We start from the raw sequence: 19,899 nt of genomic DNA on the forward strand, positions 1-19,899 counted from the left end.
AAGTCTATGTGATCTAATTTGAATATATGAATATATTAGATCTAATTTGAATATATGAATATATTAGATCTAATTTGAATATTTAAACGGGTATATTTATGTGTCTATAGATAGATGCCCGTACGGCGGGTGTCGGTGAGGTCCGCGTTGAAGCCGTTGCCCCGAGCGGACGTAGGATTGATCTACCAATCAGAGACGAGCGCGGAGTATTCGTCGCGAAGTTTACACCGACCGAAACGGGTAAGTGGCTCCACCTGTGGGTTAATACGTCAAACAAACTAACACCTAACTGTCGATGTTTGGCTGTTAATTTCGAAGAATTTCCAAAATGTCTCCGTGGCAACACGATGAACGTCTTCTGCTTCTAAGTTCGGTCCCAGAAATATTCAAATCTATTCTTTTTATTTGTTTAGAATTTTATGGATTGCTGTGGTAAAATTAAAACCTGCATGATTCAATAAATGTTTAATTTTAGACGATTCTCACATGACACAAAAATCTCAAACTATTTAATTTATCTCGTAGTCCAATCTTTAACTAGCGTAATGCACACCGACCTTTATGAACTTATTCATTGATCCAGTTCAACAGTTCAAGGTTCACTCTGTGGACCTGGGGCTGCAGTTGCTCAAAAAGTTGGTTATAGTTTAACCAGTGGATAGTTGACATAGTAACAATTAAAAGTCCATTGTTACTATGGTATTTATCTGCCGGTTATCAACTGGCAACTGATTCCATTTCCACTGATTTTGGCGAAACGTTCTAAATTACATCATCCACACCCGACCTGTGGAACTGTGGAACTGTGGAACTGGATTGGAACTGACTGCGGTCTGTTGTATGTTCTAATCATGTCGATTATTTCTCTATCTATGACTGTTATTATTCTATTATTCTCTAATTTCTTGTTGTAGCAAAAAAAGGTCAGTAGCAGTAAAAAAACAACAAACACTCTCAAATTCACCCCTAAAATTCTGTCTTTTCTTATTTTTATTTCTATATTCTACCCTTCAGTCACAAACCTCAGTTCAGGAATGGCCCGGACTGACCACTCCCTGTTCAGGAATGGCCCAGACTGACCACTCCCTGTTCAGGAATGGCCCAGACTGACCACTCCCTGTTCAGGAATGGCCCAGACTGACCACTCCCTGTTCAGGGATGGCCCAGACTGACCACTCCCTGTTCAGGAATGGCCCAGACTGACCACTCCCTGTTCAGGGATGGTCCAGACTGACCACTCTGTTCAGGAATGGCCCAGACTGACCACTCTGTTCAGGAATGGCCCAGACTGACCACTCTTCTGTTCAGGAATGGCCCAGACTGACCACTCCCTGTTCAGGAATGGCCCAGACTGACCACTCCCTGTTCAGGGATGGTCCAGACTGACCACTCTCTGTTCAGGGATGGTCCAGACTGACCACTCCCTGTTCAGGAATGGCCCAGACTGACCACTCTCTGTTCAGGGATGGTCCAGACTGACCACTCTTCTGTTCAGGGATGGCCCAGACTGACCACTCTCTGTTCAGGGATGGTCCAGACTGACCACTCTTCTGTTCAGGAATGGCCCAGACTGACCCCCTCAATGTCTCTCCCTGCTGTTATCCTGTATATGTTATTTGTTATTGTCTTGTTTAATGTCTGTTCTAATCTCAGTTTGCGAACATTTGTGGAATGTAAGATTCATTCAAACATTACCCAAAGCTAAGACTAGAGCTCTAGGGCCTCGGGCTCGGGCCTCGTGGGTCAGTTTCATATAGAACTTTAACTGAATTCAAGTTGAATTTCTAATTGAATCTTTAAACATGAATGTTGTGTTGTGTGATGTGTATCGATATGTTCAGTGTTTCTATTTCTCAGAGTTGCTGCAAATTGTTCCTGATATTCACTAATTTGTTTCTAAATTCTCCTGAGAAATTCTGATTAGAATTTGTTGGATGTGTGCAGAATATGAAGGATCTTACCGAGGGTCTTACTGAGGGTCTTACCCCAAAGATTACTGATTAATTTGAACAGTTTCTTCTATATTTCAATGAAATGCCAGTGAATATTAAGCAGTTTGCAGCAGTCCTGTCGTGTTACATCTCTGTGTTCTATATCTTAATTTCATTTCAATATCTTTTGATAATTGTTCGCTGAATCTCAAACCGGACTCTGATGTTTGTTTATATTGCGTGATATTTCTAGGAAACTGGAAGCTGTTAGTGTCGTACGACGGCCAGGACATTCCAGGAAGTCCGTTAACCGTGCCGGTCTACGATCCGTTCCAAGTTCGCGTGGTCGGTTTAGAGATGAGGTCGGCGATCTCGGGTAAACCGTTCGAATTCAGCGGTAAGTATCTCGAGGTCATACATCTCGAGGTCTGAGCGAAATCCTGAACTGTTGTTGTCACACCTTTGCAAAAAGCTTATGAACGAACAAGAAATTTGAATGCATCGCTATAGTAACATGACCAACTGATGACATTGTTATATCCAAAATTTAAAAGATTAAAGGCAATTGTCATCAGTGATGACATTGTTGATATTTGAGAGACTGGACTCGGCTAAACAAGAGACTCTGGAATCATAGAGCTGAATTTGACTCCAAGTTGGTGTGTTTATTGCGTGGAACTCAAATCAAAGAGTTGTTTGGGTAATTGACAGCACTAGCAGCAGCAGACGGACGGACAGATGGACGGCCGGTGCTGTAACACTTGCACAGATAATTGATCTCTTTAAGAGCAGCAGGCTAGTACAGTCCGTACTGGGGACAGATAATCCGTGCTGGGGAAACAGATGGGTAGTTTTAAAGGTCAATATGTCCTGTGGATATACAGCAGTACTGATACTGTATCAGTCACTTTGAGTCCTAGCTAACACAAAGTGCTGCTGCTGTTGCTATTGTTGTAAACATTATCTATCTGTGACAAGATTGAGGAATTAAAATTGTTTGAAATGCCTAGTCCTGTGAGAGGAGGTGGACCTCCGAGCGGGGTTAACTACTCTCCCAGTGGGGTTAGCTACGCACCCAGTGTGGGTAGCCACCAGCTCGGTGGAGGCCGCCCGCTCGGTGGAGGTCGCCCTCTCGATGGGGGCCGCTCGATCGGTGGATTTGGGGTCACTGCCTCGGAACCAGAATACTCAATTCAGAAACTGCATTTAAGATTTGGTAAGTTCACAATGTGTCGACATTACCTGATTAGAACGGTGTTAATACTGAGTAGAGAAGTAACACTGTCAGATCTATAGGCTGCACTGATATATTCAGAATGATTAAATAATCATTCTACAAACTGATATCGGCTAACAGGTTAAACGGGTTAAACGGGTTAAACGGATGAACAATACAGATAAAAATCTTTTTGATAAATGGCGGTGGCGAATGTTATAAAAATAATGAATGAGAGAGGTCTCTGATTATTGACGGCAGCTGTGAATGATTCCTGATGTTGTCATTAGTTATCAGTGGTAACCGTGAGTAACGGTGCCGTTTACTGACATCTGTCTAAATTCTATTCTCATAATACTAACAGGATACCAGTTACAGTCGCACGCGCGCGCACCACTCCGGTCTATACCGGGATATGTGTGCTCTTTTATAGGATACTAGAATAGCCGGATACATGTTCTTAAAGGATAGCAGAATACCAGCTCTAAACTGGATACCAGCCATACCAGGATATGGGCTCTTTCCGAGCGTGTTGACAGTTCTGACAGGACACCAGCCACTCACCGGAGCCTGTTGACAGTTCTGACAGGATGCCAGCCACTCACCGGAGTGTGTGGACAGTTTGACAGGATACCAGCCGCTCACCTAAGTCTGTTGACAGTTCTGACAGGATACCAGCCACTCACCGGAGCCTGTTGACAGTTCTGACAGGACACCAGCCACTCACCAGAGCCTGTTGACAGTTCTGACAGGATACCAGCCACTCACCGGAGCCTGTTGACTGATATGAAGGAGTATAGAGGACAGCTGTTTATGTCAGCCCGGTCAATGGAAATCTTTAAGTGTGATTTATGGATAAACACTAAATCTATAGATTTCAAATCAATGCATTGTTGTCGGCCGGATATTTGAAAGCGGTATTGTCATGGTAACGGTTTCAGTAAGATACTGAAGATGATTCTGATATCATCATCCTCATCGTCAGTCCATCTGCTGCCCGCGTCTGTTCAACCATTCAGAGATGATGTCAAATACAAGAAGTTTTGTGTTTATGGTAGGCATCGAGAGAGGCAAGAACCACTTCAAACCCCTCCCTTCATGAAGGATCCATTGTGACTAACTCGCCAAGAGTTTTCTGGTGTCCTCATTGATACTAGAATTGGGGGAGTTAGGTTTTGGACCCCTTTTACACAACGCATAGAGAGCATAACATCGTATCTTAAAACATTAATCACACCTAATAAACACCTATTTTTATTCAAAGGAATAATTGTTGAATTGAGAGTTATGAATTCTATTTATACAGAGTCAAGAATACTTGTGCTGTGCTGGTGCCGGTATGTGCTGTTTACACCTATTTTAGGACCGATCTTAAAAACCAGTTTTTCAAGTTTTAAGAGTTTTTCAGCCCTTGATGTTTAAACCTGTTTTCTGAGTATATATTTATCGGCAGAGTTTGGTGTCGTCTCGCGGGCTGTTATTATTATAGCATTCTTACATATATGATAGAATATTATGATTTATGTAGTTTTTACATCGAAAATATACCAGTGATAACTCGCGAGACCTGCAGGATTTAAGATTGGATTTGAGATATTTCGGATTTATTTGCATCTGATCTGAAAATGGCTCAAAGACAGTATAAAATACATGGTGATTTTGATATCAACAGAATTGTAGGTAATGTAAAAAATCTGCACATACCAAGATTAGGGTGGTACCACTATCAGGGTGGTGCCGCAATCAGGGTGGTGCCGCAATCAGGCTGGTACCACAATCAGGGTCGTACCACAATCAGGGTCGTACCACAATCAGGGTCGTACCACTATCAGGGTGGTGCCACAATCAGAGTAGTACCATGATGAGGGTCTTACCCGGATTAGGATGATGGTCAAGGTCGTACCAGAATTAGGATGGTACCAGGTTTTACCAGGTGGTACTGCACTCCACTTACCTGGTACTGTGTAGTGAGATTACTGCTGAAAATACCATCAGTATTTGTCTCTTCAAATATATGATCTTAACTTTAAAAATCTGAACATGATTTCAATTGTTACCAGTAGTAAATAAACCTTGAATACCGGACCAGCAGTAGTTGAGAATGCAGAGTTAACGTTGCTTGACAGAGACTTTGACCGTTATGGGGGCTATATTTTCGTTTGTATGGGTTTAACAGTTGTGGAGATCAGATTGATATTGTGAGAGTGAGAGATAGAGAGAGACCAGCTGTTATTATTGATATACAATGTATTCAACTATGACCCATCTATAAAATAGAAAAAGACATTCATATTTTTGCAGCTGATGGTAATTTGTTAATTGATTCAATATAGACGTGTCGCAATATTTTAGCTAATTCCTGGATTACAGATAATTACAGTCTCCAAACAGTTTCTGCGGTTAGAATTAAATTCATCATGAAATGAAAATAAACTAATTCTGACTAACCGAATCTCATTACTACATGTACTCCCAAAAATATCAAAACACTCCTAGAAATTTCAAATAACTTTTAGAAAATATAAAAATACTCCTAAAATATTAAGTTACTCCTGACATATCAAAATACTCGTAAGAGAGTATCAAAATACTTTTAAAAATATTAAAATACTTCTCATAAATTCGAATGATTTCTAGCTCATTTTCAATTTAACATCTATTTTCGGTGTCAAATTACTAGAATTAGAATTATAAGGTGTTGCGGTTCCTCTCAGTTAAACTGTGATATAATCTATTTGTAGCTGATGTTGGTGCGGCAGGACACGGAGATCTGAAAGTTGAAATAACCCGTAACGGTTCCCCGGTTCCAGCGTCGGTAACACGTGATACAAACGGTGTTTATAAAGTAAGCTTCACGCCGAACGGACCCGGACAATATCTGATCAGAGTCTTCTTCAATGATACTGAAGTGAAAGGTAAGAGATATTGCAGTATTCAAGGGGTCCTCGGGCATTGTGGTACCCTTGGGTGCCGTAATACCCTCGGGCGTTGTGGTACCCTTGGGTGCCGTAATACCCTCGGGTGTTGTGGTACCCTTGGGTGCCAAAAAACCCTCGGGCATTGTGGTACCCTTGGCGCTGTGGTACCCTTGGGGGTTGTGGTACCCTTGGGTGCCATAATACCCTCGGGCATTGTGATACCCTTGGGTACCATGATACCCTTGGGCGTCATGGTACCCTAAGGCATCATGGTACCCTCGGGCGTTGTGGTACCCTCGGGCGTTGTGGTACTGTGTTACAAGTTGATATTTCTATGTGTAGGATCACCGTTTTATTTGAATGTTGCCGATGCTACTGCCGTTACCGTACAAGGTCAAGGTCTACAGACGGCGTCTCGAAGTGGAGTGGCTTCGTTCGTTATTCAAGCTCCGGGAATCAATAAAGACGATATTAAAGTCCTCATTAAAGGTAAATCGGATAATCCTCTTAATCCGGATTAATTCCATCGTCATTAATCTGATAATCATGCGGATTAACTGATAAATTTGCAGCCCCGAATGGTCAACAATTAGCGGCGAGGGTGATCAGTATCGGAAACGGAGATCATAGAATTGAATATTCACCGATTGGAGTCGGTAAGATATAAAAACACGACCCGCGGGACCGGTTCCATAGTCATGACTTAGACTTAACACTAGTCTAAGACCATCTAAGTTCTATAGACAATCTAACAAATAAGACTAGTCTTAACATTAAAGACCACTTTTGGACTTAAGTCACGACTGTGCAACTGGCCCCAGCACCCGGTCTACTGGTCCCATTTATAAAGTTCTGGGACTGGAGCCCAGTACCGGATTCTCTGGAGCCAGTACCGGATTCTCTGGAGCCAGTACCGGATTCTCTGGAGCCAGTACCGGATTCTCTGGAGCCAGTACCGGATTCTCTGGAGCCATTACGGGATTCTCTGGAGCCAGTACCGGATTCTCTGGAGCCCAGTACCGGATTCTCTGGAGCCCAGTACCGGATTCTCTGGAGCCCAGTACCGGATTCTCTGGAGCCAGTACCGGATTCTCTGGAGCCAGTACCGGATTCTCTGGAGCCCAGTACCGGATTCTCTGGAGCCCAGTACCGGATTCTCTGGAGCCCAGTACCGGATTCTCTGGAGCCCAGTACCGGATTCTCTGGATCCAGATATACAGTTGTTAATATTAAACTATATTCTATACGAACAGGATGTTATATAATGGAGATCTACGTAGCTGGAACTGCCGTCCCCGGAAGTCCTTACGCCGTAGACGTATATGATAGTAATGCAGCTCGATTGGTCAATAAAAATAAAAAAGAAGGCATGGTCGGAGAGATGGCCAGTTTTGAAAGTAAGTTCTGGCAGAGTTACGGGGAAAGGGTCGCGGAGATTGTGGAGGGAGAAGGAGTGTCTATATTCTCTGTGTTTCTATAGTTGATTGTACAGACGCTGGTCGAGCTGTTTTAGAAGTAACCGTACAAAGTCCGTCCGGTCGCGACGTCCCGTGTAACGTCTCACAGAACGGCGATCGATACAATCTGACGTACGTTCCACAGGAATCGGGCGATTATAAAATATACGCTAAATACGGAGGAGAAGAAATAGGAGGTTAGTTCAGTGTTAGTTTACTCAAGTGTTAGTTTACTCAAGTGTTAGTTTACTCAAGTGTTAGTAAAAACCAGGGCCCAGTTGCACAGTCGTGACTTAGGTCCAAAAGTGGTCTTAAATCTTAAGACTGATCTTAAGTTGTTAGATTGGCTATAGAATTAAGTTTGTCTTAAACTGGTCTTAAGTCTAAGCCATGACTATGCAACTGGCTCCAGTTTCATTAAAACATTTAAATCTATTTAAGAGAAATGAAGTGCCAGGTTCAAGTAAGAACTGTTCTATAGCACCAACACTTTTATTACTCATTTGTTTCAATTGTTTTTGTATGTTTTTATTTGTTTTATGTTAAATGTTTATTTCGTGTTGTTTTAAGGTTTTCCTATCACTCAACACTTTATAATTGCGGCCCCGATACCCGTGCCGGTGCCCGTCCAAACGGTTCAAAGAATTGAAACGGTTCAGGTCCCTGTCCAAAGAATTGAAACTGTTCAGGTCCCGACCCAACGAGTTGAAAGAATTGAAACTGTTCAGGTCCCGACCCAACGAGTTGAAAGAATTGAAACGGTTCAGGTCCCGACCCAACGAGTTGAAAGAATTGAAACGGTTCAGGTCCCGACCCAACGAGTTGAAAGAATTGAAACGGTTCAGGTCCCGAGCCAAAGACTTGAAACAGTTCAAACAGTTGTACGAAATGTTGAAGGTGAGATGATGAACTCTGACGTTTGCGATGAAACTAATATAGATTTAACCGATGAATAAGACTCACATAACTCTGTTGAGTTAAAGTAAAAAAAGCGCTGATTTTTACTTCAGAATCAGCACTAAGACAGGGTTACAGTCAGGCGTATGATCAGGGCTACGATCGAGGCTATGATCAAGTTGATTTTGAGGTGTTAGTTCGACAAGGTCAGTCTATAGATAATATAGATATATACGCGCGCACAGTACTAACTGAAATACAATATAATGGACAATATACCATAAACATCTCGCACAATAGAGATTATATATATTCTATTAACCATTTCATCGCAGTTACTCGTGGATAAGCAACATCCATGAATTAAATCTATTCAAAAACAAATCGCACGCTCGTTCAAAATGGCCGCGACTATAACTTCTAACGTACCGGGATATTTTCTAGTTGAGTGTCAGAGTGATAATTAATCCCGCTTTCTAATAACGCCTTGTATTACTACAAATTAATGCTTCATTACGTAATAATATATATATAGTAGATATCAATATATATATGAATTACTAGAATGATATAAATATGTATGAAGTATAAGCTTTGATATACCTCCTTACGTAGGCACTGATAATATACAGACTAGGTACCGCCTGATAAATCATTTGTGTTTCACGTTTTGATGGCAGAACAAACTGATGTTTCATTTTCTAACAGGAATTCAGTTAGAATTCAACCCTGGGACCGAGAGCACTGACCGAGACGTTGCTACTATTAATACTAGGAGTTCTTTATCTTATTTCAGCTCAAGACATGAAAACTAAGATTTATTTTGATGACTATGGATATCTACTATGTCTCCTTGTCTAATCACTGTCTAATCAACCTGTCTAATCAACCTGTCTAATCAATCTGTCTAATTAAAGGTTCACCACTGATACAGACAGCTAGTAAGCTGCCAGTTGCTGCTGATATTATAAAACCAGTCAATTCTAAACTTGTTCAACAAGGTTTGTTTATTTTATGTCACTGCTTCAGGTTCAGGAACTATCTGGTGTTGGCGGGTGTCTGATAGGAGGGAAACCGGTCTCAGGGCGGAGGGTGTCCAGTCTCAGGGAGGAGGGTGTCCTGTCTCAGGTCTGTGAGATGAGGAGGGTGTCCGGTCTCAGGGAGGAGGGTGTCCAGTCTCAGGGAGGAGGTTGTCTCAGCTCTGCGAGATGAGGAGGGTGTCCTGTCTCAGGTCTGTGAGATGAGGAGGGTGTCCGGTCTCAGGGAGGAGGGTGTCCAGTCTCAGGGCGGAGGGTGTCCAGTCTCAGGGAGGAGGTTGTCTCAGCTCTGCGAGATGAGGAGGGTGTCCGGTCTCAGGGAGGAGGGTATCCAGTCTCAGATAGGAGGGAAACCGGTCTCAGGGAGGAGGGTGTCCTGTCTCAGGGAGGAGGGTGTCCTGTCTCAGGGAGGAGGTTGTCCGGTGTTGGTTCATCCAGGTCCCGTTCCTGAAGGTGTTGGTTTCTCGCTGGTTTCAGTCTAAGTTTAGTTTCTATATTTAGATCAGGTATGTGTGTAATAATGCATGTTTATAGTTTCAGTAATTGGTAACCCGGTCCCTCGTATGAGACGTAGATCTTCAGCTTCTATCCTTACCTCAGGTTCATTTACTCTACATTCATAGCGATGATCACGATCAGTTTGGTGATCACGCTCAGTTTCAGTGATCACGCTCAGATTTGGTGTGATCACGCTCAGATTCGGCGTGATCACGCTCAGATTCGGCGTGATCACGCTCAGATTCGGCGTGATCACGCTCAGATTCGGCGTGATCACGCTCAGATTCGGTGTGATCACGCTCAGTTTTTATGAGGTTAAGGTTTTACTTGATCCGCTGGGAATCTTTTTCTGCTTTTTGCTTTCGTTTTATAATTTGTGCTTGCGGCTTATTTTCATTTTCAGAAATGCAGCAACAGCAGCAGCAGCAGCAGCAGCAGCAGCAGCAGCAGCAGCAGAGAAAGATGTCAATTAATGGTGTTGAATTACCAGTAGGTTTACCCCATTACACAACAGGTATACACACATCCATACACACACAAACTACTGGGGTCACTAGTTCTGGGCCAATCCTTGCTTGATACATCAGTGATGTACCCATAGCTGGGTACTGCGGTAACTGGGTACTGCGGTAACTGAATACTGCGGTAACTGGGTACATCAACACTTTAGAATACATATAATAAATAAAACAATCTTTCGGAATGAACAATGAACCTCTATTTCCACCACTGTTTGGAGGATGAAATTGATTCTGATTTATTCAACCTTTTTAAACTATGAATGATTTTTATCAGGAATTCTTGAGGCTGACGACGTTTTGAAAGGAGAATGGATTTTATCATCGAGCCCGGTACAGTCAGGTGCGTCTACACACAACACCTACAGGTGGCGCCACTAAAACACAAACCTTCGATTGCTAAATTTCTCGGGTAGCAGTGAACTCTGCAGCGGTGGCACCATCTATATATTCAACAGGGAACTATGTGATCAATACTTGTCTCACACGTCTGTCCTTACAGCATGGATCTCATCGCTATAAACACAAACTACTACAAACAACATGTCAAATCTTCCCCTATTAACACAAACACTGACAGAGATCATTCCTTCTACTTCACTAAACAAACCTGATAATCCCTCTCTCCCGCCCCCCTCCCCCTATCTATCAGTTACTAATGGAAGAAAATGTTTTCTGAATTGTGTTCTCTAAATGTTGTATTGTATATGATCAGAGTTTCTCTTTATTTTTACAGGTTTCGATTGAGAATTAATTTCACTCACGTATTTTTACTCCCTATCATTACAAATATCTGTGTTAAATCTGCCGATTAGTTTAGATTTGACACGATGCACTGCAACTTAATGAAATATTCATTCATTGTTTATGAAATTTAGAACAACCAGCAACAACAAAAGTGATAGAAACAGAAACAATTGAGGCTGTCGTGGAGGAGGAGAAAGGTTTGTTTCATCATCATAACTGACCGCTGCTGTTGGCTACTGACCAGTGCCCTTGACCAACTGACCACTATGATATAAATCGAAACACGATCAATTAATATCCATAATCCATAACTACAAGACCAACTAATGCCTGAACTCTTACGAGACCAAGTGACCAGTGCTCTAACCATAGCAACAAGACTGACCACTGCTCTAACCATAGCAACAAGACTGACCAGTGCTCTAAACTTAGCAACAAGACTGACCAGTGCTCTAACCATAGCAACAAGACCAAGCGAGCAGTGCTCTAACCATAGCAACAAGACTGACCAGTGCTCTAACCATAGCAACAAGACCAAGCGAGCAGTGCTCTAACCATAGCAACAAGACTGACCAGTGCTCTAACCATAGCAACAAGACCAAGCGAGCAGTGCTCTAACCATAGCAACAAGACTGACCAGTGCTCTAACCATAGCAACAAGACCAAGCGAGCAGTGCTCTAACCATAACAACAAGACTGACCGTGCTCTAACCATAGCAACAAGACCAAGCGAGCAGTGCTCTAACCATAGCAACAAGACTGACCAGTGCTCTAACCATAGCAAAAAGACCAAGCGAGCAGTGCTCTAACCATAACAACAAGACTGACCGTGCTCTAACCATAACAACAAGATGAAGTGACCCATGCTCTAACCATAGCAACAAAACCATTTGTTGACCAACTGACTAGTTTCCTAATCATCAAGTCTGATTTGCATAATTGATAAAACAGCTACCCCTGGTAATCACACACTGTAACTTTATTGACTCTTAAAAACGGCCTGATTTCAGGTGGTAACCTGGTAACCCCTTTCAGCTGTTTGTTACTTACTAATATTTATAACTGCTTGGTGTATTTTTCCTTACAGTTCATTGATAAAAAGCAGCTGCATTTTAATATTTTAGCCTCAAAAATTATTCTTTTTTTCTTGATGTTGAAATTGATGCTGTACGTTTTATTGCTTTTTTCTTCCAAATGAAATTTAGTTTATTTTAGTTAAATATAATTGAATAAGTAAAAAGTGAGCTGAAAATTAATTAACATGACTTTAATTCAATGATATTTATTTCAGTGAAATAATTTCTAATTTTTATTTCTGAAACAGGATCACCGATAACTCAAAGGATTGACGACGGTGTAGACTATATCACGGTCACCGGAGACGGACTGATTCGGGCCGAGGAAGATAAACCCGCGTTTTTTAGAGTCGACACAAACGGACGAAAAGGAGAACTATTCGTACAGGTCGACGGTAAGAGATGGCCGCCTTTATACGATCACCCTATGACATCATCAAACTAGTCAATTCATCCTTAGACCTATCCAGAAAAGATGTCCACCTTCATAGAATCACCCTATGACATCATCAAACTAGTCAATTCATCCTTAGACCCATCCAGAAAAAATGTCCGCCTTCATAGAGTCACCCTATGACATCATCAAACTAGTCAATTCATCCTTAGACCTATCCAGAAAAGATGTCCGCCTTCATAGAGTCACCCTATGACATCATCAAATTACAACTACAATATCTTAGCTTTCGAGCTGGTTATTGTAAATGAATTAGGTTATATAATTCTTGCATTTTCTTTGATGATGATGTCATAGGGAGATTAACGTAGTCAGCCATTTGTAAATAGTCAGAATCGTTCAGTGTTTTTGGTCGGCAAAAAAACTATTCTCAATTTCGTATTATTTTTATGTAAATTTGAATCAGGAAGAAAAGGTATGAAAAACAAAAAACATAATCAGGAAAAATGAATGATTTTCCTCACGTTTTCTATTTATGTCTGCACTCAATAATTAAATAGATTATTTTGCTGTGAACTATATGAATAATTCAAGAAATACACCGGTGATTGACTCCGGGAGTCATTGACTCCGATAGTCAATTCAATAAGCATGCCGTACACTCTTTTCAATTAGTCGAATTATATTCATTTACAGAAATTTTCTATAATTTTTCCAGGCAAATTCGTGACCACACATAAAATCAGTAAAATCATCTTTAATTCAGAAATAATCGCTTGCACAAATTTCGCTACTTTTTGAACAATTCCGGATGTGATTCTTTCATTTTTTGTTGATTTGAGGAAAAGAAGCTCCGATCTCGCTGCTTGAGTTTGGCTCGTTCTCGTTTTGTTTCTTACGGGTGGATTAAGAAAATCTTGTCTAAGAATATCTGAAATCGTTTTTATAAATTTCTGGTTTCGATTTCAGGGCCGAATTCGATCGCTAAATGTAATATCGAACCGGAAGGAGAAGGTGTTTACGGAGTGACCTATATACCTGTAGAGGTCGGAATGTACGATATCACTATCAGATGGAACGGAAAAGATATACCAGGTATAGAAACTAGGATGTGGAGCCAGGCAAAATAAGTGAACAGTTTGAAATTTGTCAGATATTACCATGATTTATCAATCAGCAAGCAGTCTGGCTGGCTGAGGGGGGCAGGCTCTAGGCTGTGAGGGGTGCAGGCTACAGGCTGTGAGGGGATGCCAGACTATAGTTGTAATGTATTGTGTATATATTAACAGGAACACCGTTTCATCCAGCTGTTGTTGACGTGCGTAAAGTTCAAGCAGTCGGAGGCTGGAATCACATCATAGACGCGAACGATCAAATTCATCTGAGAGTTAACGACGAGAAAATCATTCCACTCGATACGTCGAACGCCGGTCCAGGTAACTATAGCTACCGTTACAATAATTGAACCTGTTAGATACGAGTTGAGATGTCAGACAGGTGTTTAATGATTTGCGTTTGAATTGTAGGTAGATTACGCGCGGAAGTTGCCGGACCGACCGGCACTTTACCTGTAACTATAGACGATAAATACAATGGCATGCATCATATTAGATTCGTACCCGTAGCTGAAGGTTTGTGATTTAATACATCGCATCAACGACTAACAGGCTTTAGAGGCTGGTTCCATAGTTGAGAGGCTGGTTGCATAGTCGAGGAGGTTTAGATCTAACACCTGTCTAAAGACCATCTTGGTTCTACAACCATTCTATCAACTTAAGACCAGTCTAAACTCATTTTGGTTCTATAACCAATCTAACAACTTAAGACCAGTCTAAACTCATTTCGGTTCTATAAAAAATCTAACAACTCAAGACCAGTCTAAGCTCATTTTAGTTCTATAGCCAACCTAACAACTTGTGACCAGTCTAAACTCATTTCGGTTCTATAAATAATCTAACAACTTAAGACCAGTCTAAGCTCATTTTGGTTCTATAGCCAACCTAACAACTTGTGACCAGTCTAAACTCATTTCGGTTCTATAAACAATCTAACAACTCAAGACCAGTCTAAGCTCATTTTGGTTCTATAACCAATCTAACAACTCAAGACCAGTCTAAACTCATTTTGGTTCTATAAACAATCTAGCAACTTAAGACAAGTCTAAGCTCATTTTGGTTCTATAACCAATCTAACAACATGAGACTAGTCCTAAGATTAAAGTCCACTAAATGGCTCAAGTTTTGACTGTGGAACCAGCCTGCTCAGGCACAGAATTTGTTCGCTGCCCCCTTCCTGAGTTAGCTGAACAATCTCTGCTCTATCGTGTGAACTATGATTCAGTCTCATATTTCTGGAGAATTTTAATACTTTTAAAACTTAATGAAATAAATGTTGATTTCAGGAAAACACATAATCAAAATCTATTGGTCGGATATCCCGTTACCAAGGACACCGTTAACAGGGATCGCTGTCCGTCAAGAATTACCCGTCGATCATACTAAAGTCGTTTTGATTGGTCGAGGTTTGAAGGAGGCTCGAGTTAAAGAAGAGGCGGAGTTTATGATTGACGGCAGTGAGGCGGGGCCTGGTCAACCGGAGGTGAAGATGTCCGGAGTTAAAGCAGATATCGACGTTAAAACAGTTCCGATCGGTGACGACAAATACAGATGTACTTATATTCCGGTTCTACCAGGTCAGTGGAAAAATATTATCATTTTATTGAATCGTTGAAGTCATCGAGAATGAGAAGGTCCTTATCAGTAACTAATCATAATTTTACTGAATCATTGAAGTCATTGAGAATGAGAAAGTCATCATCAGTAACTAATCATAATTTTACTGAATTGTTGAAACTGATTGTATGTATTTCAGGGGCGTATCTATTAAACATACACTGGTCCGATCGACAGGTTCGTGGATCTCCGTTTAAAGTTAACGTCAGTCCGATGAGCGACGCCAGTAAAGTTCTCTGCGCTGGGGAAGGTTTAAAAACCGGCGTTTTGGGTAAAGACATAAAATCATTGATCGATACAAGAAGAGCTGGACCAGGTACGAAAATATAACAGCTTCCATTAATCCCCCTATGACATCATCAAATTATTTTCTGGTTATTTGATCTTTAAAAACATTCAGAAAAGATGGCTGCCTCCATTATACCCCCTATGACAAAATCAAATTATTTTCTAGTTATTTGATCTTTAAGATCGCCCAGAAAAGATGTCTGCCTCCATAAATCTCTCTATGAGATCATCAAATTATTTTCTGGTTATTTGATCTTTAAAGAACATTCAGAAAAAATGTATGCCTCCATAAATCCCCCTATGACATCATCAAATTATTTTATAGTTATTTGATCTTTAAGAACATTCAGAAAAGATGGCTGCCTCCATAAATCTCCCCAATAACTAAGTAGCTAATAAATTGATGTAATAATATTATGTAGGTGAATTGACAGCTCATTGTATGGGTCCACACGATGTTGCGTATTGTGAACTATACGATCACCGCGACGGAACGTTTACACTGAATGTAAAACCACAGGAACCGGGACGACACGTATTAACTGTTAAATACAGCGGTGAACACGTACCAGGTACAGAGATCTTATCGTTAGATATCAGAGAATTATCAAACCTTCTAATACAGGGTGGCGCCACTGACCTCAACAACTCGGGGAAACAGAAAAATTCAGGGGTTTTAACAAATTTTAACCAAAAAACCTGGAAAACTCAGGGGAATTCAGATATTGCTATTGACCACGTGTTCCTTGATCATAAACACTACACTAATCCGATTGATTGTATGTCTATTCAGGAAGTCCGTTTGTACTGCGGGTTTCTGGTGCTCCCGACGCGTCTAAAGTACGAGTGACCGGTCCCGGGGTCGAGGCAGGAATCTTACCGAAATTTCAGAGTCGATTCATCTGTGAAACTCGCGGTGCTGGAGCAGGACAACTTACAGTTCGTATTCGAGGACCTAAAGGTGAGGAGAGATAGATTTCGTTTATACTCTGTATGAGAGAGAGGGGGAGAGGGAGAGAGGGAAGGATAGAGAGAGAGGGGAGAGGGAGAGGGAGGAGAGGGAGAGGAGAGGGGAGAGGGAGAGGGAGAGGGAGAGGGAGAGGATAGATAGAGAGGGAGAGAAGTGTAGGAGAAAGGAGAGAGGGAGGGAAGGAAAGGAGAAGGAGAGGGAGAGGAGAGGGAGAAGAGAAAGGGATTAAGTTGTGAGGATTGAGGAACAGTCGTAACTGTTGTTAGTAATGACGCTAATGATGAATCTGTGTTTGTTAATTTCAGGTGCTTTTAGAGTTGAAATGCAGCGTGAAAGTCAGAAAGATCGAACGATTCTGTGTCGTTACGACCCGTCGGAGGTCGGAGAGTACGTGATACACGTAAAGTGGTCCGGGGACCACGTGCCCGGTAGTCCGTTTCATGTTCATATATTCGATACAGAAGACGAACTATCTCGATTTATCGATAATAATCCGTTACAGAATAATCATCATCGCTCGTGGAACGCCGAGATATAGCTGATTAACTATCTCGATATATCAACCGAGATCTCACCGGGATATCTCGATATATCTACTGAGAAACCACAGAACTATCTCTCGATATATCGACCGAGATAACATTGAACTATCTCAATTAATCGCAGATCTGAGTTATCTCAATTTATCTATCATCAATGAAATGAGATCTGAAAGACGTATCTCGATATATGGACATGATGAGATCTGACTGCGAACTATCTCGATATATGGAACTGTGAATGACGGGAAAAAACTATATAAAGCTTCAATCAAATATTTATTCAATGATGAATTAAGAATCTGCAGCTACTTAAAAATGAATTCACTTCAGAAGTGGAAATAGTTAAATAGAGTTTAATGAATTCTAGTTGTAAATATTTCTCTAATATAATTCCATGATTTTGTACGTGATTCACAATCACTGATTAAAGTGTATATATATATATTATATATTGGTTATAGGGTTAAGGGTTTAGAATTATTACCCGAATTTCTCATCTTTCCATCCATCAATTTATTTACTTACGTAATTTTACCGTCCTAATATAAAAACATTCCTTCTTCCAAACTCTTAAACAATAGTTTGTAATACTTCTAGACGTCCATGTTCTAATGCAATAGTTTCATTAATTTTGAGGTTAAGATCTCTTAGACCTGGGTTTAGGTCTCTACATGCTGTGACTGTAGGGTGAGGTCTCTTTAACCTGGGTCTCTATAGATTTAGGTCTCTATGTGCTGTGTAGGTTGAGGTCTATTTAACCTGGGTCTCTATAGATTTAGGTCTCTACGTGCTGTGTAGGTTGAGGTCTCTCTAACCTGGGTCTCTATAGATTTAGGTCTCTATGTGCTGTGTAGGTTGAGGTCTATTTAACCTGGGTCTCTATAGATTTAGGTCTCTATGTCTCGCGGAATGTCTAGGTGTCTGTAATACCAAAGCGATCATTCCTTCCTTTAATCTCTATGTAAATTTGGTTAAGTTTTTTGTTGTTTTACTGCTCAACTCGATATCATTTATTTATTTGCTTATATCGATAATGTGTGTTCCTAAACACGTCTAATATCAGTGTTTCTATACAAGAAATGTAATTAAGTCTCTGCTGCAGAGCAAATTTCCTAATTACCAGGGTTTATTAATTTAGAAATAGCCGTCATATTTGAAGGACCAACCTGGTTAAATTCTACTATACACTTTCTAACATTGTTTATGTACACATAATATATTTTATTACTAATACTTTGGCTGTAGTGCCCTCTATTATCACTTGTTAAAACTAACTGTACAGTTTATTCACATTAATTCCATTTTTGCTCCGTCCATATATGTTACATAAAGTAAAATATAACTATTAATTATGATAAATATTAATCTGGACCCAGTTCTACAGTTACTGAACCCAATTCCACAGTTCTGGATCCAGTTCCACAGTTACTGAACCCAATTCCACAGTTCTGGATCCAGTTCCACAGTTACTGAACCCAATTCCACAGTTACTGAACCCAATTCCACAGTTCTGGATCCAGTTCCACAGTTACTGAACCCAATTCCACAGTTACTGAACCCAATTCCACAGTTCTGGATCCAGTTCCACAGTTACTGTACTCAGTTCCAAAGTTCTGGATCCAGTTCCACAGTGACTGGACTCGGTTCCACAGTTACTGAACTCAGTTCCACAGTTACTGGACTCGGTTCCACAGTTACTGAACTCAGTTCCACAGTTACTGGACTCCGTTCCACAGTTACTGGACTCAGTTCCACAGTAACTGGATTCAGTTCCACAGTAACTGGACTCAGTTCATTTGGGTAGTATATACGAATAGATCTTGTTATAAGTAAGTGAGAGGAGAGGGTACGAGTGAGTGAGTTCTGGGATATGAAGGTGACTTAATGATTTATATTACTGACAGCTGTTAGATGAGTTCTCACCGTACAGCTATTAAATGACTTTACATGTATGCCTATATCATATCGATCTTCAATATACATTCGGTTTCAATTCCAAGGTTAAAACTTTTTTTACTGATTTTAACATTCGACTTCCATATTTATAGATATCTCTCTTGTGCTTATTACTGATTTACACTGATATGAATTAAAGGGGGGGGGGGGTGAGAGAGAGATGGTGATGAATCAGTGAAATTGTAGCCCGCAAAATAAAAAAACTGCTATAACTTTCAATTTGCTGCTACACTTAATATACTACGCCATTATATACTAATATTAATCATTATAATGATAAATCTTGTATAAACCTTTTTTATTTAAAATTTAAATATTATAGCAACGATACGTACTGTTAACTGCTGTTTTAGATTGTAGAGAAAATAAAATGGAAAATGGTTAAAATATGTTCTATTTTTGTTAGTTGTCTAGCAATACGTGGGGGGGGGGGGGTATTCGAGATGGCTGTAAGCGTTGATGGCTAGAAAACTTCATATTTCATTTCTCATATCTGCCGAGCCTAAAAATCATGATCAATCTAACAATAACAGTCCCGGCAGTTATAGAAATGAACTGATTACAGTTTACAAAATGACTCTTAGGCCAATTAGGAGAAAACAGGTGACATATTTTGCCTGAAGTATTTCAGACACAGTTATATGAACAAAAGAAGATATTGATCGAAGGCTTTGAAATCTACAGCAGCCCAGGGAACCAGACACCTGTGGCTTCACTAGGTC

General features: G+C 40.7%; 1 protein-coding gene across 4 annotated transcripts in view; it reads left to right on the top strand.

The window, feature by feature from the left end:
* The window catches only part of LOC141911383 (filamin-A-like), a 28,561-nt gene extending 9,056 nt beyond the window's left edge, over window positions 1-19,505 (top strand). Inside the window, exons 9-27 of one of the 4 annotated variants that reach the window (XM_074802380.1) lie at window positions 111-240; window positions 2,185-2,328; window positions 5,889-6,062; window positions 6,408-6,554; window positions 6,638-6,721; window positions 7,319-7,462; window positions 7,546-7,719; window positions 8,093-8,419; window positions 8,533-8,625; window positions 11,351-11,416; window positions 12,544-12,690; window positions 13,659-13,784; window positions 13,979-14,125; window positions 14,216-14,320; window positions 15,091-15,381; window positions 15,561-15,737; window positions 16,132-16,281; window positions 16,503-16,670; window positions 16,985-19,505. In XM_074802380.1, coding sequence (XP_074658481.1) covers window positions 111-240; window positions 2,185-2,328; window positions 5,889-6,062; window positions 6,408-6,554; window positions 6,638-6,721; window positions 7,319-7,462; window positions 7,546-7,719; window positions 8,093-8,419; window positions 8,533-8,625; window positions 11,351-11,416; window positions 12,544-12,690; window positions 13,659-13,784; window positions 13,979-14,125; window positions 14,216-14,320; window positions 15,091-15,381; window positions 15,561-15,737; window positions 16,132-16,281; window positions 16,503-16,670; window positions 16,985-17,217 — 3,027 coding nt within the window. In that variant the 3' untranslated portion in view covers window positions 17,218-19,505. The remainder of the gene's footprint in view (window positions 1-110; window positions 241-2,184; window positions 2,329-5,888; window positions 6,063-6,407; window positions 6,555-6,637; window positions 6,722-7,318; window positions 7,463-7,545; window positions 7,720-8,092; window positions 8,420-8,532; window positions 8,626-11,350; window positions 11,417-12,543; window positions 12,691-13,658; window positions 13,785-13,978; window positions 14,126-14,215; window positions 14,321-15,090; window positions 15,382-15,560; window positions 15,738-16,131; window positions 16,282-16,502; window positions 16,671-16,984) is intronic. The other 3 variants (XM_074802381.1, XM_074802383.1, XM_074802384.1) reach the window with 3 other exon arrangements.
* The last annotated feature ends 394 nt before the right edge of the window (window positions 19,506-19,899 follow it).

This window comes from Tubulanus polymorphus, chromosome 9, assembly GCF_964204645.1.
Source record: "Tubulanus polymorphus chromosome 9, tnTubPoly1.2, whole genome shotgun sequence".
NCBI lineage: Eukaryota > Metazoa > Nemertea > Palaeonemertea > Tubulaniformes > Tubulanidae > Tubulanus > Tubulanus polymorphus.